Source organism: Choloepus didactylus, chromosome 18 (genome assembly GCF_015220235.1).
Source record: "Choloepus didactylus isolate mChoDid1 chromosome 18, mChoDid1.pri, whole genome shotgun sequence".
NCBI lineage: Eukaryota > Metazoa > Chordata > Mammalia > Pilosa > Megalonychidae > Choloepus > Choloepus didactylus.
This window is the reverse complement of record NC_051324.1, coordinates 15428650-15451936: the sequence shown is the minus strand read 5'-3', so window position 1 is coordinate 15451936 and position 23287 is coordinate 15428650. Positions and strand designations below refer to the sequence as shown.

At 49.8% G+C, this 23287-nt stretch overlaps 1 protein-coding gene across 3 annotated transcripts in view; it reads left to right on the top strand.

Moving 5' to 3' along the window:
* The window catches only part of PITPNM3 (PITPNM family member 3), a 129639-nt gene that overhangs the window by 98780 nt on the left and 7572 nt on the right, over positions 1-23287 (top strand). For all 3 annotated transcript variants that reach the window (XM_037809585.1, XM_037809586.1, XM_037809587.1), the window contains 10 exons: positions 507-679; positions 1899-2069; positions 3260-3454; positions 4114-4262; positions 5913-6029; positions 15083-15199; positions 15661-15809; positions 16076-16225; positions 19495-19678; positions 23139-23267. In XM_037809585.1, the coding sequence (XP_037665513.1) occupies positions 507-679; positions 1899-2069; positions 3260-3454; positions 4114-4262; positions 5913-6029; positions 15083-15199; positions 15661-15809; positions 16076-16225; positions 19495-19678; positions 23139-23267 (1534 nt within the window). The remainder of the gene's footprint in view (positions 1-506; positions 680-1898; positions 2070-3259; positions 3455-4113; positions 4263-5912; positions 6030-15082; positions 15200-15660; positions 15810-16075; positions 16226-19494; positions 19679-23138; positions 23268-23287) is intronic.

The following is a 23287-nucleotide window of genomic DNA, read 5'->3' as shown; positions in this document are numbered from 1 at the left end:
CCAGGCTTCTCTCGTAGACAGCACAGGAATTTGCAGGGTGGGTCTCCCCAAACCAGCATGATGGGGTAGGATGCTTAGGTGTGTGGGACCCTCTCCTTCATCCAGGGGCAGGCAAACTACCTCCTGAGGGCTAAATCCTGCCAACAGCCTTGTTTTTATTGCATAAAGTTTTATTGAAACCCAGCCACCTCAGTGATTCAACCATTGTCTTTGGCTGCTTTCATGCTACAATGGCAGGGTTAAGGGGATGTAGCAGAGACCGTACAGTCTGCAAAGTCTGAAATATTTGCTATCTGGCCCTTTACAGAAGAAGCTTGCTGACCTCTGTGTTAGCCCAGTGTTGGCCAGGCCTTGGTGGCCAATGCTGCAATTGTCACCAGCTCGTGTCAGTGGTGTCCAGCAAGTTCTCTTGCCTGTGTGGTTCTCAGCCCTGTCCCAGCTCCGACTTCAGGCTGTTCTGCAAAGTGAGCATTCCCAGATGCCCTGTCCTTCCCTCCTGTCTGCAGCATCCACTCGAATGTGCTGAAGGACGAGGCTGAGCTCCCCGTGGCTGGGGGACCCCAGCTCCCCGAAGTCAGCCTGGGGCGCTTTGACTTCGATGTGTCCGACTTCTTCCTCTTCGGCTCGCCCCTGGGTCTGGTCCTGGCCATGCGGAGGACGGTGCTGCCTGGGCTGGACGGTGGGTGTGGCTGGATGTCTGGACCTCAAAACTGGGGGAGCTGAGGGTGGGGGGCAGAGACAGGGAAGGCCACAGAGCTATGGTAGATGGAGAGAGGATAAGAGAGAGGGGAAAGGAGGGAGGAGGGAAAGGAAAGAGAGAGAAGATTCTGAAAGGGGACAGAGGTGAGACAGTACTTGATTTCACTGCCCCTGTCACCTGTCCCTGGCTGACCTGTGGCCCCATTGTCAGGTCATCATTCCCTGTGGAAAGAGAAGCCATTCACCCCATCACATCCCCGCTTCCTTCCCAGTACCCAGGCAGACCCAGTGTAGACCCAAGCCCACGTGCAGTACCTGCAGCTTCGAATGCCTTCTCCCATCCCTCTAAAATACACGCGAGGTGCTTTACACCAGCAGGTAGTTTAGCAGTGACCTGAGGGTCCAAGCGTGCACCATCAGCAGGCTGGAGGGCACCGTTGATCTCAGTGATCAGTGGTCTAACTTTCTTTTTAGCCAAAGTTTAACGACAGCCTACAATATGGAACAGATAGAAAGGGAAATGGGGGAAGGGAAGCAGAACCCACATACCCCTTGGCCTTGGCCTCACCGCTGCCCTTAATGGCCCTCTAACCTGAAGGCTCTCCGAAGCCCGGCGGTCCAGGCCCCAGACCTAGGACAGGGAGGCTGGCTGATAAGGCAGAGCTGAGCCCCGAGGGCCTCAGTGGGGACACCTGCTGGTAGATAAGGGAAGTGTTCAGCCCGCTCTCAAACCCCCAACTTTCCCTGCGGATTGGATTGTCCAGAGGTGCTGGGGGTGGGGTGGGAGGTCAGGAAGGGGTAACTGATCCTGACTGAATGAAGCAAAAGTTGGAAGCATTTATAGGAGTTTGAACATGGGAAATCAAGGGGGGAGGGCCTACTCGGAGGGGCAGCTTGAGCAAAGGCACTGAGCGAGGAAATCAGCAAGCCTGACGAGAATTGCAGACGTCCACCGTGGCCGCAGTGCTGGGTGCCTGTAGAGATGCTCCTCCATGAGGCAGACTGGCAAGGCCTCGAATACCACACTGATCATAATGACTTTGATCCTATTGGAAGCAGGGAGCCATGGGAGGTTCTTGAGCAGGGAAAGAGGCTGCTCAGAGCTGCACCCCAGGAAGGCTTCCAGGGCCAAGGGGGCAGGATGTACTATAAAGGGGCTTCCTTTGTTTATCCTTCCTACTCCCCACCCCCACCCCCAGGTTTCCAGGTGCGCCCTGCCTGCAGCCAGGTGTACAGTTTCTTCCACTGTGCAGACCCTTCCGCCTCAAGACTTGAGCCGCTGCTGGAGCCCAAGTTCCACCTGGTGCCGCCTGTCAGCGTGCCGCGCTACCAGAGGTTCCCACTGGGTGACGGACAGTCCCTCCTCCTCGGTAGGCTCTCAGGGGTGAGAGAAAGTGTGCTGTTCAGGAGGGTGGGCCCCAGCCAGGGGGACTCCAGGGCCACCCTCCCCAATCCAGACCCTCCAGGCTGTAGGCTCATGGAGTGAGTGGACTCGACTGAGCAGGGCCATGTGTTCTTGGGAAAGAGAAGAACAGGAAAACGGCTGTCTCACCTGCCTCAGAGCAGTCCACCTGCACTGCAAAAGGCAACTGGGGGCTCAGAAACCCAGGTTCTGCCCCCAACAAGCTCCTGGCTAAGCTCATTTGGCAAGGGCCAGCATAACGTTCACTCAAGCTGTCAGACCTGATTGTACTTCCAGAGGTCCATACCGAGTGCTATTCCCAAGTCCCAGCCTGGACTACTGAGGGGCAGGGCAGGGAGTGTTTCATCTTGGTGGGCTTCATAGAGGAGGTGGCCTGTGACCAAGGCCTGGACAGGGGAGATGCACTTGGACCAATGGAGAAGAGCTGGAGGATGGGGGTAAGGGGCGTCTTCTAAGTGGAGGGAATGGAAGGAGCAAAGGCAGGTGGGTTTGAGGAAGGGCTAGTGGCCTTTGGGGCTCAAGTAGGGGTGAGCAGGCATGGAGTGGGGTGTAGTCAAGGGGGGCCTGTGAGGGGCAGTCAGGGCTTGGAAAGCAGAACCTTGGCTCTGTACTCAGAGGTTTGGGTCAAGTGAATGAGGGGCTGTGTATGTGCTCTTGCAGGATTAAAAACCACCTCCTGTCCTTTTAATGGAGACTTAATTTCCAAAGTCCTTTTGAAAGGTAGAAGGGGCTCTAAAAACCTCCTTCTCCTATCCCAAAATGCATCCCTCTTTGGTCAGGGGGACATCCCCCCCTCCCTCCCAGCCAGTTCCTGGGCTGGAGAGTCCAGCCACTTCCAGGCTCATGTGAGGAGTTGGACAAATGAGGGCCTGGTCATGTATCACCCCTGTGACCTAATCTGGTGCTTTCCGGGGCCAGTCTCCCGAAGGCTCCCTGAGCAGCTCTACTGAAGGGTGGCGGTGATGGTTGGAACCCCAGCTCACAACTCACAGGAGCCCCTTCAGGCCTGGGTGGGTGAGTGTGCAGGGCCAGCTTGCCCCTCCTTGAGCACCCAGCTTCCTGCCCAGCCCCGGGCTGGCACAGCTCAGGTGGCACTTTGAGACATACTCAGCCCTGACCTTGAAATTCACCTTCCAGCGGATGCCCTGCACACCAACAGCTCTCTCTTCCTGGAGGGCAGCTCCTGGGGCAGCCCACCCCTTCTGGATGCCCCCGCCTCACCCCCCCGTGCCCCGAGGACCCAGCAGCCTGGGCGGAGGCTGAGTGAGGGCAGCTCCCACAGCGAGAGCTCCGGGTCCTCGGACAGCCTGGCACCTGTGGGTGCCTCCCGCAGTGAGTGAGGCTCTTTTGGGGCCCTGCACGGAGGGAGGGGGCCTTCCCGGTGGTTGCTGTTCCACCCAGTGCTGCTGAGGGCAGAGCCCCGGCTGGGGAGGAGGGTGAAGGGAATCCTGGGGGGCGAGCTTGCCTGTAGGGAGCTATTGGTCTGCAGGGGGAGACCTGGCTCAGACCAGTCCTCACCCTGGCCCAGAGCAAACTCTGACCTCTGACTCTGGACAGAATCCTGAACTCTAGCCCTGGACAGGGAAGGCCCTGACCCCTGAGCCTGGCCCCAGACTGAGCTCTGACCTCAAAGAGAGCCCTGGCCTCCAACCCAGGCTTTCACTAAGCTCTGACCTTGGACAAAATCCTAACCCTGACATTCAGTTTTCCCCACTGGGAATCACTGCTGCCCAGCAGCCCTGGGATGAGACTGTAGGCATCTCCGTGGGTCCCGTCCCTTATTCTGGGGACCAGTTTGGAGCATGCATCTTACAGGAGGGGCTGATGGGTTGTGGGAAGGTGGGGGGAGGAGCAGCTCGCTCCCCAGAGCTCATTGAGAGCAGGGTTCTCTGGCACCCACCACTGGGTCAGTTCCCCAGGGGTCCCACGCTGCCTCTTGGGGAAGGCCCCGGGCAGGCCACGTGGTCCTCACCTCTGTCTCGGACCTGCAGTCACAGCCAAGTGGTGGGGTGCCAAGCGGATCGACTATGCCCTGCACTGCCCTGATGTCCTCACAGCCTTCCCCACTGCAGCCCTGCCCCACCTCTTCCATGCCAGCTACTGGGAGTCCACGGACGTGGTCGCCTTCATCCTGAGACAGGTACAGTTGTCGGCAGGGCACCCTCTGGGGGATCCCATCCTTCCACGCCTGGAGGAGAGGCTTCTCTGGCAGGCCCTCCCGAGCATTTTGGTCTCTATCCTGGGAGCAGCGGGAGGGCATTTGAGCATTTAAACAAGAGGGTGGTGACCTGGTCAGACAATGTGCTTTATAAAGAACACTGGCTGCCGTGTGGGTGATTGGATGGTTCTTTCTGGAAAATCAGATAGAAACTCCATAGGAGAATGTTTCAACTAGGAGACTGGGGCAGCAGCTCCCCACTAGGTCCCGGTCTCCTCATCTGTAAAATGGAAAGTGTAGCAGAAAGGCCAGTGGCAAAGGGGGAGGCTAGGGAGGGTGGGGGAGGGGAGGAGAAGGGTTGGATCAGGTACAGCCTCGGTGGTCAAGGTTTGGAGTTTGATTTTAAAAAGGATTCAATGAGAAGCTGTTGTAGGGTTTTGAGCACAGGACAGGTGTCAACTGACTTGTATTTTTAGTAGAACCCACCCCTTCCCCTGCAAGAGAGAAAGTGTGAGGCCCGTTATGAGGTGAGAGTGGGAGCCTAACTTACAGATGACCTCTTGGCCCAGGATGCTGGTGGTGGTGGAGGTGCCGAGAAGCAGCTAGATTTGAGTTATGGTGACAGGACTTGCTGACATCTAGAGGGTGAGGAACAGGGGAGTCCAACAAAGCCTATGATTGCTTGAGAAACTGGTGGTGTCGTTTCCCAGGATGGGGCAGCTTGTGGAAGAGCAAGGTGGGGTGGGGGAGTGGGAGTCCAGCGTGACATCCTATTATATCCTGGTAGGAAGGTGAGTGTGTGAGTCTGGAACTCGGGGAAGGTTTCAGAGTCAGAGTGAAAATGTGGGGTCACCAGAGCCTGGGTGGCAGCAGGGACGATAGCCAGGGAGTTCATATGGGTGAAGTTGCCGGATGTGTCCTGGGGCTCTCTAGGGAGGAACCGCCAAAGGGGACTGACTCGAGTCGGAGGAGAACCGAGAGGGCAGGCAGGAGTGGGCCTATGAGCTTGGCAGGATGGAGGTCATGGGACCTTGGCAAGCAGGGTTTCCATGGAGCAATGGGGACACTGCCTGAGTGGAGCGGGTGAAGGAGAGGATGAACGTGATTGGCGGGGCACCAGGGCGTCTAGGGAGAGAATTTTTTTTTTTTAAGACGGGCAATATGACACTATATTTGGGTGCAACAGAGAATGATCTGGTAGAGGGACTAATCCATGATGCAGGATTGAGAGGGGAGAGTTGTGGGAGCGGTGCCCTGGGGTGGGCGAGAGGGACTGGGATCCAGGACTCCAGTTGGTCTTAGGAGGGAGCTGCCACAGGTGGGTCATCTGTCCTAATAGGAGGGACGGCAGAGATGGGCACAGACACAGGCAGCTGCTAAGTCCAGAGGCTGCTCCCAGGAAGCCATGTAGGCTCTAGCAGAGGCCATTCGGGAGGAGGGCTCCAACCCCAGCTGCCAGGACAGGAGGTCAGGGAGATCGGTTCTGGGGCCCCAGCCTCCTGAGGGTTCCAGGCAAGGAGGTGGGGAGGCCCGGAGGCAGCATCTGGCAGGCTCTGAGCTGGTCGGCCCTGACCCTGGGAGGGAGGAAGAGGTTCAAGAGGGCCTGACTGGTGCCCTGTTCGGCTTTGTCAGGTGATGCGCTATGAGAGTGTGAGTGTCAAGGAGAGCACTGGCTTGGATCCTGCTGCGCTGAGTCCGGAGAACCCCCGGGAGAAGTGGCTTCGTAAGAGGACGCAGGTCAAGCTGCGGGTATGTACGTGCTGGGGTCAGATACCGTGGTCTAAGGGGGAGTGGGGCTGCCCTGCAGGTTGGGACATCCCCATGGCAGATCAGGGCTTTGATTTACCCCTTGGAGGCCCCCATCTGCTAGGACTTCTGCTCAGGTGAGGCTCATGGCACTGCAGCAAGGTGGCTGTGCAAGGTGGGTGAGTTGATCCCCCATGGCCTGGCTCCACAGGAACCCTGAGAGTGGGGGCTGGGGCACAGGGTGTGGTGAGAAGATGCCCATCTATGAAGCGATTGCTAAGTGTCAGGCCTCTGTAGACATGGACATGAATCAGAAGGAGTCCTGAGCAGGACCATGGGGCTCATGGTCTGACTTACCATCAAGTATGTCCTGGTATGATTTTGGCCATGAATCAGGGAGGCAAAGATTAAGATGATGATGGAAAGAAGGATGGTCAGGGCAGGTTGGGCAGGGTTTCCCTGAAGAAGAGGTACTTTTGTGTAGGGTACTGAAGGATGAATAGGAGTTTGGTATGTATACATTATTTTATTTACTTGGAAAACAATCATTGGTACCTACCATGTCCCAGGTCCTCTACTAGGGAATGGAGCATGGGATGTACTGACTCAGCCACTGCTGTGGCAGGTAGCCCCAGCCTGATGGGGAAATCCGATTTGGACCTCAAGAACTGTCCAGAAAGGCAAAGGGAGATCAGTGCTCCATGAATAAACTCTTTTTTAAAACAGCTTTTTTGAGATATAATTTTCGTATCATACAGTTCACCCATTTAAAGTGTACAATTCAATGGATTTTAGTGCATATTTAGATATGTGCAGCCATCACCACAGTCAATTGTAGAACATTTTCATCACCTCAAAAAGAAATCCTGACAGTAGCAGTAGCGAACATTTTCAAAGTTTAGTACTCAGTATGGCTTATAATATTCATTATTAAATTCTGCTTATATATGTATGCATTTATCATTAAAATATACAGTTTGCACAGTACATTTATGCATAATGTTGGTGTGTGCATAATTTCTACACTGACTGAAAATGTTTTGGTTATATATGTATCACATTAGCAAATTGTGAATCATTAGTTTTGCCTTTGTTTCCACATTGTGTGAATTTACTGTTTTATGCCCTGGGATATCAAAAAGCTTACTCCACTGCATTTAGATCCAAGTCAAAAATGTGCTTCAAAGATTAAAAAAAGAACAAAACAAAACAAAACCCTGTACCCTTTATCTATTGCCCTTCCCGTGAGCCCTAAGCAGCTGCTAATCTAATTCCTGCCTCTATAGATTTGCCTATTCTGAACACTTCATAAAAATGGAATCACACAATATTTGTTTTTTTTTTTTTTTTGTACTGGGTTCTTTCACTTAGTTTAGTGTTTTCTAGGTTCATCCATGTTATAGCATGTCTCAGTACATGGTTTATTTCTTTTTATAGCTGAATACTATTCCATTGTTTGGATTCCATTTTATTGATCCATTCATCAGTAGATGGACATTTCATTTTTCCTATTATGAATAAATAATTCCATAATAAATGTTCATGTATCAGTTTTTGTATACACATATGATTTCATTTCTCTTGGGTATATATTGAGGAGTGGAATTTCTGGGTCATATGGTAACTATGTTTAATCATTTGAGCAACTCTCAGACTCTTTCCCAAAGCAGCTGCATTATTTTACATTCCCACCAGCTGTATGAAGATTCCAATATTGCCACATCCTCGCCAACACTTAGGATTGCCCAACTTTTGATTCTAGCCATCCTAGAGGCTGTGAAGTGGTACCTCACTGTCATTTTATTTTTATTTTTATTTTATTTGTCATAGGTTTACAGAAAAAGCATGCCTAAAATACAGCGTTCTTATATACCCCCTCCCCAACACATGCACACAGTTTTCCCTATTGTTAACAGTTTGCATTATTGTGGTACCATTGTTACAACTGATGAAACAATGTTATTATAATTATACTATTAACTATAGTCCATAGTTTACTTTAGAGTTCACTGTGTTGCACAGTCCTATGGTTTATTTTGAATTTTTATTCTAGTAAAATGTTTACAAACTAAAATTTCCCCATTTAACCATATTCAAATATGTAATTCAGTATGTTAATTATATTTACAATATTGTGCTATCATCACCATCATCCATTACCCAGGATTTTCCACCACCCCAAATAGAAACTCTGTAAACTCTGTAGGTCATATAAGAAGTAAAAAGTGGAGTTGCATACCAAAAAATACAATACTATAGTACTGGCATTCATAATTACCTATGGTTACCTTTACTGGAGGTTTTTATTTTCTTTATGCTTCTTTGATCCACTATCTAATATCTTTTCCTTTCAGTCTGAAGAATTTCCTTAGCACTGCTTGTAAGGCAGGTATAGTTGTGATGAACTCCCTCAGCTTTTGTTGATCTGGTAATGTCTTTATCTCTCCCTCATTTTTGAAAGATGGTTTTGACTGATATAAGATTCTTGGTTGGTAATGGTTTTCTGTCAGCACTTTAAATATTTTATCCCATTGCCTTCTTGCCTCCATGTTTTCTGATGAGAAATTGACACAATCATATTAGGCACCCTTGTACATAACATGTTGCCTCTGTCCTTGCCATTCAGTAGTTTGACTAATATGTGTCTGGTTATGGTTCTCTTCTAGTTTATCCTGTTTGTGGTTCATTGGACTTCTTGAATGTGCATAGTCATGTCCTTAGTTACATTTGGGAAGTTTTCTATCATTATTTCTTTGAATATTCCTTCTGCCCCTTTCTTTCTTCTCCTTCTGGGACTCCCATAATGCAGATACTGACATGCCTGATGGTGTCCCAGTGGTCTCTTAGGCTCTGTTCAGTTTTTTCATTCTTTTTTCGTTCTGCCTTTTAGCCTGAATCATTGCAATTTTCTTCTCTTCGAATCTGCTGATTCTTTCTTCTGCTAGCTGCAATTTGCTGTTGAAATCCTTTAGGGAATTTTTCATATCTGTGATTGTGGTTGTCAAATCCAGTATTTTTGTTTGGCTTTTTTTTTTTTTTTTTTATAGTTTCTGTCTCTTGAGAGTCTCATAGTGTTCATGAATTGTTTTCCTGATATCCTTTAGTTCTTTCTCTGTGTTTTTCTTTATCTCCTTGGATATAATGAAGATCATTTTTAAAAAAGTCATTTTATCTGGTATGTCCAAAGTCATGTCTTCTTTGTTGAGGTTTTCTGGACTTTTATCTTGTTCTTTTGGATGGGCCATTACTTCCTGTTCCTTTTCTTGTAATCTTTTTTTTTTGCACACTGTACATTTTGTACCTGAGCTGTCTATTCCTTCTGTTTGTATCCAGCTATTTCCTTGAGTATCAGGAGTTAACAAAAAGAAACATATCAATGCAAAAAACAGCTTCATAGTCTTTGCAAATTGGCTGTTTGTTGGCTGGTGCTCTCCTTCAGAATTTAGCCCTTCTACGAAGCCCAAGGCAAAAGTGACACGCAGGATCCTTTCTGAGTTTTCTGAGCCTGCATCTTGTCCTGGGATATGCTCATTTGTGGCCTTAAGAATTTCCACACTTACAGGAATCAGAATGTCCCCACTACTCCCTATGTAATAAACCCCCCTACCCCCACCCCACTCCCAGGTGCTTTATTTTATGTTTTAAAGCTGGTAATCCTATGCCCCAGGCTGCTTTGATCAAATTGTTTCTTATACTGCTTTACCTGTCCACAAGCTGCTTCTGCCTGCAGGGCAAGTACTGGAAGGGTGAGCCAGAGTCATGTTTCCTGCTTTAGTCTTTCATGCTGTCACCCACTAGATTGGCACTGATATGCAGGCATCCCAGTATGCACATAGAGATTATTCTGCCCCCTCCAGTACAGGGCCAGGGACCCATAATGGGAATGCAGGATGGCTCCACACTGTGCCAGGGAGGGGGTAGGGGTAGGGCTAACAAGGATACTCTGAGCTTCTCCTATCATTTTTTAAAATTTTATTTTGAAATAAATTCAAAGTTATGGGAATAGTCGCAAAAACAATACAACCCCCATACACAGAACTCCAGCATTCGCTGACCCCCCTCCCCCGATACCCCGCTCCACTAACTTTTAACATGTTGTCACACTGCTATTTCTTTCCCTCCCTCCCTCCCTATCATCCATCATCTATTGCTCTGTCTTCTGAACATATGAGTGCTAGCTGCACACATCCTTGAACAAACACTATAATTCACATATACAATTCCCATGAACAATAACATTCTTTTATGCAATTCCAATAAGTGCAGCTAAGAAGAGATTCAACAATGATACAAAGCTTACATTCTATATTTCCTTTTCCTTATGTCTCAGCTGTGTCCCTTTGAGCCTCCTGTCCTTCATCCTCAGATCCCATCCAGGGTCATCCTTGGCATTCAATTGTCATCTATTTAGACTGTCTTTTTTTATTTTCCTCAATTGTGGAAACATATATACAGCCTAAATCTTCCCATTCCACCCCCTCCCTAGCATTCCATTAGTGGGATTATGTAATGCGATCACCTTCCCAGCATCCATTACTAGAAATTTCCCTTCACCTCAAACAGCAACCCTACACTCATTTCTTAACTCCCCATTGCCCCTTCCCCCATTTCTCTTAACCCATACTCTACTTTTCATCTCTATGGTCATATTCTCTGATAATTTCTTTGTGTTTACTGTGGGGCTTAAAATTAAACTTTTAAATCCATAACAATCTTGTTTTTCTTTGATACCAACTTAATTTCAATAGGACACATAAACTATGTACCTATACTCCTCCATTCCCCCACCTTTATATAGTTCTTGTCAAAAATTACACATTTTACATTGAGTTCAAAACCACTGATTTGTCATTAGAGTTTGTGTATTTTATATCATGTAGGAAGTAAATAGTGGAGTTACAATTTAAAAATTATTGACTTCTATTTGTATTCCATTGTGGTCAGAGATTGTGCTTTGAATATGTTCAATTGCTTGTTTGTTTTTTTTTTAATTTTATTGAGGCTTGTTTTATGTCCCAGCATATGGTCCATTCTGGAGAAAGATCCGTGATCCCTAGAGAAAAATGAGTGTCCTGGTGATTGGGGATGTAAGGTTCTATATATGTCTGTTAAAATTCTCTGTATCTTTTTCTCCTTTCTTTGTTTCTCTGTCAGTAGGGCTCCCTTTAGTATCTAAAGTAGGGCAGGTCTTTTATTGGCAAACTCTCTCAGCATTTGTTTGTCTGTGAAAAATTTAAGCTCTCCCTCAAATTTGAAGGAGAGTTTTGCTGGATAAAGTATTCTTGGTTGGAAATTTTTCTCTCTCAGAATTTTAAATATGTCATGCCACTGCCTTCTCGCCTCCATGGTGGCCACTGAGTAGTCACAACTTAGTCTTATGTTGTTTCCTTTGTATGTGGTGAATTGCTTTTCTCTTGCTGCTTTCAGAACTTGCTCCTTCTCTTCAGTATTTGAGAATCTGATCAGAATATGTTTTGGAGTGGGTTTATTTGGATTTATTCTATTTGTAGTTCGCTGGGCATTTATGCTTTGTGTATTTATATTGTGTAGAAGGCGTGGGAAGTTTTCCCCAACTATTTCTTTGAATACTCTTTCTAGACCTTTATCCTTCTCTTTCCCTTCTGGGACACCAATGAGTCTTACATTTGGACATTTTATTTTATCTGTCGTATCCTTGAGATCCTTTTCGATTTTTTTCTCCATTCTTTGTTTTGTTCTTTCGTTTTCTGTTCTGTGGACCTCTAGGACACTGAGTCATTGTTCAACTTCCTCTAATCTTGTATTATGAGTATCCAGAGTCTTTTAAATTTAACCAACAATTTCTTTTATTTCCATAAGACCTATTTTTTTTTATTTAATCTTGCAATTTCTTCTTTATGCTCTTCTAGGGTCTTCTTTATGTCCCTTTTATCCTGTTCCATGGTCTTCTTCATGTCTTTCATATCCTGTGCCATGTTTTCATTCCTTGATTGTAATTGTTTGATTAATTGTGCCAAGTACTGTGTCTTGTCTGATATTTTGATTTGGGTGTTTGGGGTAGGGTTCTCCATATCGTCTGGTTTTATCATATGCATTAAGATTTTCTGTTGTTTTTGGCCTCTTGGCATTTGCTTTGCTTGATAGGGTTCTTTCAAGTTGTAAAAAAAATACCAATCTAATTTTTCAGAAATGTAAGTTGGTGGTGTACACTTTCTCCAACTAACCAGCAGATGGCGTCTGCGAGTCACCTATACCCCTTAAGTCAGTTCTCCCCAACTCTGTCTCTGTGGTGTGTGGGGAAATGATTTTTGTGGGGTTCAGTTGGTGAACTCAGTTTGGGTTTGTTGTTGGAGCTGTCTGCCCTGAACGTGGGGCATGTGTCTGGGTGGTCAGGGAGGCAGGGCAGCTTTAATATTCCAACCTCCCAGGTGTTCCCAGAGATTCAAGGCTGTTCCAAGAGTCTAAGCCTTCATTTCAGTTTTGCTCCAGATTTTCTCTGTCGCTGACCCACAAACCACTGGCATTGATGTAGCGTCTCTGGGTTTTCCGAGTGGGCCCCCCTTCTCAGCTGTGATCTTCCAGGACCTCTGCCTAGGGAAGGCTGTGCTACGTCACTAGTGCGCGTCGTCCCTCAAGGGAAGCCCCGGGCTGCCAGGCCATGCAGGGGCACTCTCTGCCTGATGCAAAGATTAGCCTATAATTCTTGACTGATGTAAGTTCTGAATGAAAGGCAGGTAGTAGAGCTGGGCCCCACCCCTTTCCTCTTAGAGAAGATAGACACCTTAGGGGGAGGTCATTAGCATTTCAATGGTCTCTCTCTGCCTGTGCTATACCCTTGTCCTGGGTCACAGAACTGGGAACTGAAAATGGCTGGGGCTTTCTCCACTGAGTTGAAAAAGGAATAGTGAGTCCCCTTCAGAGCTAGTCCAAGGCGACCCTCCAGCTCTCCAAGGTCAGTCGTCACCCAAAGCCTCTGTCTACTTGTTGGGGATTTGTACCTCGTAGTGAGCAGTTCACACTCGCTAATTAAAACCCCAGTTGGAGCTCAGCTGAGCTATATTCACTTGCTGGGAGAAAGCTTCTCTCTGGCACCACGAGGCTTTGTAGCTTGGGCTGTAGGGGAGGGGTCTCCTGATTTGGATCCGCAGTTTTTACTTACAGATTTTATGCTGTGATTTCGGGCATTCCTCCCAATTCAGGTTAGTGTATTATGAGTGGACGGTCACGTTACTCCCCCTGCAGTTATTCTAGATTATTTTACTAGTTGTTTCTGGTTTTTTTTAGTTGTTCCAGGGGGACTACTTAGCTTCCACTCCTCTCTATGCTGCCATCTTAGAAATTCCCCTCCTATCATTTTTAAAGCTGCATTTTCTTGATTTGTCACTCACCCAGTTATTGCAACACTTTAACTATTTTCTGGAGTTTTGAGGAAGATGGCTCTTACCAGTATTTTTTTTGCCAGTTTTAGATTCTGTGGGAGAATGGCACCCTGGAGCATCTTACTCTGCCATCTTGGTTGACCAGAAGTCAGAGAGTACTTGTAATATACAATTTGAAATGGCAATTTTGAGGTTAGGAGAGGTCCAAAATCGAGGCATCAGCAAGGCAATGCTTTCTCCCCAAAGTCTGCAACATCCTAGTGCTGGCTGTCTGAAATCCTTGGGGTTCCTTGGCTTGTATCCGTGACGCTCATCATATGGTCCTCTCCTATCTCTCCTGGGTTCTGTTCTTTGTTGTGGTTTTAATTTGCATTTCTCTGATGACTAGTCATGTTGAACATCTTTTCATGTGCTTATTCCCATGAATCAACTGTTCCCTCTCCACTGCGTTTCCCACTTGTCTGAGTATGTCCAGAGAAGGGCCCATGACTGGTTCATTTCTGCATCCCCAAAGCCCAAGATAGGGACTTGTACCAATGAGGCGTCTATAAATGTTTGTGGAATTGAACTAAAATGCTGTGGGAATTGAGAGGTGGTAAAGACCACATCTTTGGGGAGTCCAAGGAGTGCTTCTTGTAAGAGATGGAAGTTGAGTCAGGTCATATTGGATGGTCTGGAATATGTGGGCAGAGAACCTGGGAAGGCATATTGAGTTGGGGACCCAGTGTGAGCAGAGGCATGGAGGCCACTGCAGAGATGAAAGGAGCCAGGGGGATTGAAGGGGAGTAGCAGGAGGTAAGACTGAAGCAGGGGCCTAGGCAAGATTTTGAATGCTGAGCTTAGGGTGTGGATGTTATCCCAAGGCCAGTGGAACCTGGAAGGGTTTAAACAGACTTGTGCTTTTATCTGTCATGGGAACTGTTTTTGAATCAGGAGCTCCAACTGGAAGCTATTAGCAGAATCAGGGCAAGAGGTAATGCAGCTGCAGGGAGAGACACTGATGTGGGTGATGATGGAAAGGAAGGGTCTGAAGGGCAGGCTGGGAGTGGTGGGCGGTCAGGCCAACACAGGCATTTGAGCTGTGGAAGGAATTGAAGCCAGAAGTGACAAAGTATGGGAACGTTACAGTAGTTACAGATAAGATGATGTCCAGGATTGCTCCACAACATTTGGAAGTGGGCAGTGGGATGAGGTGGGGTAGAGACAAAACCAGAATGGCCATGACTTTACAAGTGGTGAAACTGGTGGTTACAAGAGGCTTTGTTATATAGTTCTTTCTACTTTTGTATGTGTTTGGAATTTTCCATTAAAAAAAAAAGACATATGGCAAATGACTTTTAGATGTGAGCAGGGATAAAGAAGGAAGAACTAAAGGTGACTGGCAAGTTTCCAGCCTAGGAAACTGGAAGGATGACTGGTTGAGGACTGGTTGTTTCCTCAGGGTCCATGTGAAGGAACCAAAAGCTGAGAACACACATCTAGAGAAACCCTGGTTCTCCCTGAAGACAACATTAGGGGTCTCACATTCCATTTTCTCATGGGTTCTGTGGGAACACATCTCTGAAACTCAGCAGAAGTTAGTAGGCCAATTTGATTGAGTCAGGCTGTATGTCTCCAGCCAAACCCAAGAACAATCAAATGGTAAGCAAAGACAAGCCTGGCTTGCAAAGGCTGAGCCAGTTCTTGTTGTCCTCCCAGAATGTCACTGCTAACCACCGGGCCAACGATGTGATTGCTGCCGAAGACGGCCCCCAGGTCCTGGTGGGGCGGTTCATGTATGGACCTCTCGACATGGTTGCTCTGACTGGAGAGAAGGTATGGAGGGCTGGGGCATCCCCTCCTCAGCCAGCTCCACTTATGCCAGGTGCCTCAAGGTACCATGTGTCCCATGGGTGGGGGTCCATTGTGTTATGCAGCGGTGGTGGGAGCCCAGAGCAGGGGAGGTCAGGGAGGCAAGTATGGAGTAAGTGAGGACTAAGAAGCCAGCCTGGTTAGAGGGAGGATGGGAGGTGGGAGGGGCTTTGGAAGGCATCACAGACCACACTACCCAGAGTTTAGCTTTGGGAAGTCACTGAAGGGCTTCCCTCAGGGGAATGATATGATATTGGGGTGGGGAGATGTGAGGAGGGTAAAAGGAAAGGCAGAAGCCCAGAGCCAGAAAATAGCATTAGGCAGGAACCCAAGCCCGGGCACAGAGCTTCCCAGCTCAGCCCCTCTGCCAAACCTGCAGCCCCTCTGCCTTCAGCGTGTCCCTTGCCCCACTCCACTGCCCACAGGTGGACATCCTGGTGATGGCTGAGCCATCCTCAGGCCGCTGGGTGCACCTGGACACGGAGATCACCAACAGCAGTGGCCGAATCACATATAGTGTGCCACGGCCCCGGCGCCTGGGAGTTGGCGTCTACCCTGTGAAGATGGTCGTCAGGTGAGACCCACGGACATTCTCATGCAAGTGCCTCCCAATTCCATGGCCCTTCCAGCCAGGCCCATCCAGAAGGCAGGGTCCTCTGGGCTCTCTCTTTGGGGCTCCCATCCCTGACTGCTGGGAGGGAGGAAGATGGATGAGGACAGCAGTGGAGGCATCAGGAGATGCCACCCAGATTCTCTCGGACCCTGGCCCCAGACTGAGCTCCAGCCACAGGCTGACACCTGGGTCCGACTGCATGAATGACCACAGGCAGGTCCTTTCAGGGGCGACCAGACCTGTGCGATGAGCTACCTCACGGTGCTGCCCCGGGGCATGGAGTGTGTCGTGTTCAGCATTGATGGGTCCTTCGCGGCCAGCGTGTCTATCATGGGCAGTGACCCCAAGGTTCGGCCGGGTGCAGTGGATGTTGTCCGGTGAGTGCTACCTCCCTGCCAGAGACATGTCTCCCTGGGAAGCTGGAGCCAACAACCCTGGGGGAAATGGGCAGTAAATTTTCTGGTTTCCTCTAGGAATTCCACTGGTCTCCAGGGCTGGGAGTGGGAACGTCCAGGCTTCACCTCCAATAGTCATTTACTGAGGGTCTTTAGAAAAACCACTCTTCTTTCTGGATCTCTGTTCCTTCATTCGTCCATCTGTCCATCCATCCATCCATCCATCCATTTTAACGCTTTTCTGAGCATATGCTTTCTGTGTGGTGAATCAGGCATGGTCCCTCACACTCTGATCTTATCAGGATAAAGTCATTTGTGTTCTGGTTATTTATAGTTGCACAACAGACATAACCAAAACTTAGTGGCTTAAAGTAATAATTTATTGTTCTATCTCATGGTTCTGTGGATTGCCTGGGTTTTTCTGGGAGGTTCTTACTGAGGGTCTCTTGAGCAACTGCGGACAGATGGACTCCAGGGCAGGGGTCATCTGGAGGCTCCATTGGGCTGGATGTCCTAGATGGCTCCTTGTTCTTGTTTGTTTGTTTGTTTTGTTTTGTTTTTTCCATTGTGGTAACAAAATTCCCATTGAAACCATTTTCAAGTATACAATTCAATTACATTCACAATGTTTACCACCACTAAGATGGCTTCTTAACTCAATGTTTTTAGTCTCGGCTGGGGTCTTCTCCCCCAACACGGCCTCTCACATGGCTAGTGTGGGCCTTCTCCCAGCATGGTGGCCTCAGGGTAGTCCTGTGGGAGCTGGCTTCCTAGATGGGAACTGGCTTCCTCTGGTCCCAAGAGACCCAGTGGAACTGCAATGCCTGGGAGTCACACAGTGTCATTCTGTTGCATTCTCTTATTTATGGGGAGGTCACAGGATGAGCCCAGTTTCAGGGGTAGGGGATCACATAAGATGTGAATACTTGGGGTTCATTGAGGGACCATCTTTTCAGACTAGCTAAGGCACAGTGCTGATTGGGAGATGTGAGCAATCTGAATGGAAGCCAGAGCAGAGAACTAATGCTGATTGGAGAAAGCAGGGCAGGCTTCCTGGGAGAGGAGGCATTTGAGATAGCCCCCCCCCCCCGCCAAAAGATGGGAAGAATTATTTTTTTAAATGAAAAATAGGTGTATATATTTTTTCTTACAAAAAAGTAGTATATGCCTGCCTTGTACAAAGATTAGTAAAATACAAAAAAGGCAAAAGAAGAAAATTAAAAACTGATTTTGCTAGGCCAAAAAGGAGGATGCTTAGTGACAAGGACAGGGGGACCAGGAAGAAAAGAGCATGTGTGTGTGTGTGGGGGGGGAGGGGCAGGCAGGTCAAGTTCAGAGCGGCTGGATTTTGGAAGGTAAATGAGGGGGCTGGATATTCAGTCTCCCAGGGCTGTTGCACTGCTATTGTATTGCTAAGGGTCGAAAGTCCTAGCCCTTTAGTCTCCGTCCCTCCATCTATCCATGAATCCATCGGCTCTTTCCAGAGGCCTATTCTGGGCAGGGCTCTGTGCTGGGCACTGATTCAGACAGAGCTCCTGGTTGGAGGACACTCACAGCCCAGCAGGGAAAACAAGTCAGGAGCATGGAAAACTGTAATCCAGGACTCCAAGTGATTAGAGATCAGGGCACTGGGAGTTCCTGTGGGTTGGGGCATGGGGGGCGGCGACACCATCATGGGGACTGCCCTGCCTCACCCTAGTGGCAGTGATTGCTTTGGGGAGGGAAGTCTGGTCTGGCTCATAGGCTCCCAGGAGACCACTGACCTTAAGCTGCCCCTGGCTCTGTTGAACAGGCACTGCACTAGCTCCCTTTCATCTCAGGGGTCAACCTCCCCCAAGTTTATTCCCATGACAGCATCTTCTCCAAGCCCCTCCCTAGTCAGCCTCTCCCTCCCACAGTGTGAATGGAAGGTTTTGGTCCTTTCTCTCTGGGGCTCCATCTGGTGCTTCATGTGGTCTCCTGGGGCTAACTAACCGTGGTACCTCCAAACCCTGCTAATCAACACAGGCTCTTTTTATAAATGCATCATTGGGTCCCCACCTTGGAGCTAACCAGAATCTCTTGGGGTAACTCCTAGACCTGTGCCTTTTTACAATCTGCCCCTCCCCCCCCAACTCAGTCTCTCAGATCATCATCCAGGTTTGGAAACCACCAGTTTATGATAATCAGCTGGTGGTTAGTGCTGCTAAAGCCCCAAATAGGTCTGGGCTCATCTGGCACCTTAGCAGCCAGGATTGCAGGTGAACTCAATGGGGAGTGCAGAGAAAGGAGAGTTTGATTCTGCCTGAGAAGCCAGGAATACTTCCTGGGGGAGGGGGCTTCTGTCCCGGCCTTGAAGGAGAGGGGCATGTGAGTAGAAGGAGAAGGAGACATTCAGGCTGCTTAGGGGAAAAGACTGCAGCAGAAGAGCACATGGCTTGTCCAGGGGCACCAAAGCAGCTCTGAGTGGCTGCATTATGGTGTGTCTGGGCGTGAGGGGAGATGAATTGGGGAGACATGCAAGGGCAGAGTGTGGGAGGCCGCAGGGGCCACAGAGAGGACTTGAGGACCTTAGGGCATTGGTGGGCCAGGGACAGTTTTAGGTAAAGAAGTAGTTGAGTTGAATTTGTGATGTAGAAAATCACCATGGATATAGTACTGAGGCTAATAATGAAGCCCACCAAATGGACTGCACCTGCCAAGCATGCTTGGGATCAGTTCCTCCCCCATGAGGAAACTGAGATCCTGGGCAGAGCCCAGGTTATGCTGGAACTGGAGAGAAAGAGGAGGCTCTTGTAGGGGCCCAGGCAAGAAATAGGGCCCCAGCTAAGGAAAAGAAGTGGGGTTAAAGTGAGAAGGCTGGAGTAATGAGCTTTATCTGGAAGAATAGAAAACTCACTAATCCAAGGAGGGGGGAGGGAGACAGAGGGAAAGGGGTGCCACTCTGGCTCCGTGAGTGATGGTGGGACATCACTGAGAAGGCAACACGAACAGAGGGCGCAGGAGTTGGGGAGGATACTTTGGTCGTGCGCTCGAGTTGCCCCTGGGCTACCCAGGAGAGATTGATGTCTGGGGCGCACAGGGCTGAACCCGGAGCTCCGATTAGTTGGCAGGGGTGGGGTGGGAGTGTGTGGGGGTGGGTTCCCTTGTTCTCCCTGACGTTCCTCGGGACAGCCCCTCTGGCTTCTCAAGGAGGGCAGCGGGCGGGGCAGGCTGCTGGGCAGTGGATGGCTGGGGCGGCCCAGCTGGACCCTACGATGCCGTCTCGCCAGGCACTGGCAGGACCTGGGCTACATGATCCTCTACATCACGGGGCGGCCGGACATGCAGAAGCAGCGGGTGGTGTCGTGGCTCTCCCAGCACAACTTCCCACAGGGCATGATCTTCTTCTCGGATGGGCTGGTGCACGACCCGCTGCGGCAGAAGGCCATCTTCCTCCGCAACCTGGTGCAGGAGGTGAGAGCGGGAGCCTGGAGGCGGGGTCCCGGCCACACCCAGGCAGGGGCGGGGCCTCTGCGGCAGGCCAGTGCCAGGCGAGAGGAGGGAGGGGCCTGGACCTGCGAACCTTTAAGGCCATTTAAGGCCGCCTCTCTTTTCTCTTACCCGCCTCAACCCCTGGGCTGGGTGGGGGGCGGGCCCATTAATTTCTCCCACGACGTCTGATTGTGCTTGGGGATGGCCAGTTTGCAAAGCACATTCACGCGATCTCACTCGGTCCTTTTAACAGTCCCGTGAAGCAGGTATTATTCCCCTTGACGGATGACAAAGGTGAGGCTCACCCAGGCCCCATGAATTGCCCAAAATGTCAGTTTTCTGACTCTAAAGACCGAGCTTTTGTCCTTCCATTTGGTTATTCAGTCATCACTTATTAAATACCTATTGTGTTCCCCACCCTTGCCTGGTGTTTGGACTGCCTGAGACAAACAGAACACAGGGCATGCTTCCGGTCTAGGTCAGGGGTCCTCAAAGTGTGGTCCCCAGACCAGCAGCAGCAGCACCTAGAACTCCTCAGAAAGGCAAATTCTCTGGCCCCACTCCAGACTTGCCGATTGGCAAGCTCTGGGGAGGGAGCCCAGCAATCTGTGTTTCAGCAAGCTCTCTAGGGATTCTGATGCATACAAAATTCTGAGAACCCCTGATCTAGAGCTGGGGGTAGTAGGGCTATGGCCCCCAAGCTAAATCTGGCCTGCATCCCATTTTTGCATGGCCTGTGAGCTAAGAATGGTTGTTACACTTTTAAGTGGTTGGGGAAAAAATCAAAAGAAAAATATGTCTTGACCTGCAAAAATTATATAAAATTCAAATTTGGTGTTCATAAATAAAGTTTTACTGGAGCATAGCCACACTCATTTGTTTATATATCATCTCTGGCTGCTTTTGTGTCACAAAAGCAGAGCTGAGAAGTTGGGACACAGACCCTATGACCTGCAAACCCTAAAATATTTACTGTCTTGCCCTTTACAGCAAATGTTTGCTGACCCCTGATCTAGAGGAAGAAACACATATAAAATGACAATTTCCTATTGGGTGATCTTTACTATTACTGAAAAAAGGCCCTCCTGGTGAACAGAAGAGAAAGGACTTAGATTTGCCTGGGGAAACCAGAGAAGGCTTCCAGGAGGTGGCAACTTCTGAGCCCAGTCTTGGCGCATGAGTTTGAGTTTGTCATCATAAAGAAACAGCATGTGGAAAGGCACAGAGGAAGGAAAGAGCCTGTCACATTCTCAGAGCTGCAGGCATCCAGGATGGAATGATGTGCAGGGTCTGACCCAGGAGAAGTGGGAGCTGAGGCCCCAGAGGTCATCAGGGACCCATTCTCGGCAGGCCTTGAACACTTTGGAAATCAGGCCAAGTCCATCCATTCTCTCCTGAGGGCAGTGCGGAGCCATAGAAGAGTTTAAAGCAGGGGAGTGGCAGTGTTGAACTGAGTTTTATAAAGCTCCCTCTGGCTGCTGTGTGGAGAAGAGATTGGCAGGATGGAGGCAGGGAGACCAGTTAGGAGGCTGTTGCCCAGAAGAGAGACAGGCAGACCAAAATCCAGGTGGTGGCAAAGGGGGTGAAGAGAAAGGCATGGACGGGGGAGCTAATGAGGAGATAGAATAGTCAGCACCCAGTGATGTAGGGAGTGAGGGCATCTCAGATGTCCATTGTCAGTGACTCGGAAGGATCCAGGTGCTACTGACTTGCGCATGGGTTCCACAGAGGCTAAGGCGGTGTCTGTTTTGCTCACCAATGTCTCCAGCATTTAGGGCAGGATAGTGATGGCACACAGTAGGCATTCAATAAATGCTACTAGAATGAATGAATGAAATGAGATGGAGACACAGGAGGAGGACCAGACTAGAGGAGATGAGTTCAGTCATGGACATGTCAAGACTGACATGGCCACAGGACATGAGCCACGTGAGCCCCAGCCTGGGGCTCAGGGGTGAGGTCTGGGCTGCAGGTGGAGATGGGAGCCAGAGCAAGAGTGGGTAAGGAAGCCACGGGAGGGTTGGGAGAAGGTGAAGGGGGAGAAGAGACTGAGCTGGGCCCCTGGGAACAGGAAAAGGAGCCAGAAGAGGAGCAGCGGCAGAGCAGGAGGGGGCCGATGACCTTGGAGGGTGAGGAGCGGGGAAGGTGGGACTCAGCTTGGAGGGGTTGTGAAGGTGGGAGGCAGAGTCCCTAAGAGGTCAGGTTGAAGTTAGAGGAGTGGGCTGGGGCGAATGAGGAGGTAGGAAAGAATGGGATCAGAGGGACTGTTACTTCCCTGGAGACCAAAGGCTGGTTGGGAATAAACCAAGGCATGGGATGAGGGGCAGCAGTCTGAGGAAGAGCACAGGGAAGCCCTCACCATGGCTTGACAGAGTCACCTGCAGGAGTGGGTAGGGGCTCAAGGCAGGAGGTAAAATCAGAGAACTTTTTGGGGGGCAACAGACAGAAGAGGTAGGGCAAGAGCCTCATGGTTCTGTGAGTTTCTCCAACAGCTCTCAGTAGCCAGGGTATATAAATGGAGAGGGCAAATAGTGGACAAATCCCAGAGCTGAGCTTTGGCCAGAAGGCAGGAGGATGAAGGGCCAGAAAGTCCAAGGTGGGGGCCTGAGAACACAGCAAGGCCCCAGGATTCCCAGGCAGGATGGGGCAGGGGGGAAGCAGGAGGGGCTGGGGCAGCAAATGCAGGTGTTGAGAAGAGCAGCTGGAGTGGGGGTGGGGTGGGGAGGAGACCTGGAAGGCAAGAAGGGAGGGTCAGAGAGGGAATATGGGGATTCAGAGTTTGGAGAGGGACAGTTGTTGCTCAGCCCTGGAGGTGATGGTTTCTGACATTAAAGAAGGTAAGAAGCCAACAGAATGAGGTAGTGGCAGGGTTATCCACACGGACAGCAAGCCACCCCAGTGGTCCTGGGACTCAGGAGGAAGGAAAGCTGTGACCTGGGATCAAAAGCCTCCAGTGAATTTGGGGCAGGTCATTGGCAGAAAAGAAGATGACATTGATGGGAGGGAAAAAGTGAGGGGCAGCTGATGGTGAGCTCAACAGAGGAGGTGGTTTTGTGCCAGGGGGGGGTGGATTGATGATCTGGAAGTGACACTGGAACAAGTTTGGATCCTGGGCAGCTCTCCGAACTGGGATGGGGCTTCTGGGGGAGGAGATCAGACCAGCTCTGCTTCAGGAAGCTGCTACCTGGTAAACTACAGTCTGTGCCAGGCAGTTGGCACTGGGTTGGGGGCCAGACAGAACTGGCTTCCTGGCCCGGCCTTGGGGTGCTGGGCAGGGGTGGGGAGGCCATCCCTGGAATTGGTTCCTGATGCAGTCTGGGTGGAGTGTCAGAGTGCAGATAAACGGTCCCCAAGCAGGGGCTCCCTGGGGGTGGTCTAGGAAGCCTTTCTGGGAGAGGTTGGGTGACCTCCACCTCTCTCCATGAGCTGCCCTGCCTTTCAGTGCTTCATCAAAATCAGTGCAGCCTATGGCTCCACAAAGGACATCTCTGTCTACAGCGTGCTAGGCCTGCCACCCTCCCAGATCTTCATTGTGGGCCGGCCCACCAAGAAGTACCAAAACCAGTGCCAGGTGGGTAGAGACCCGACTTG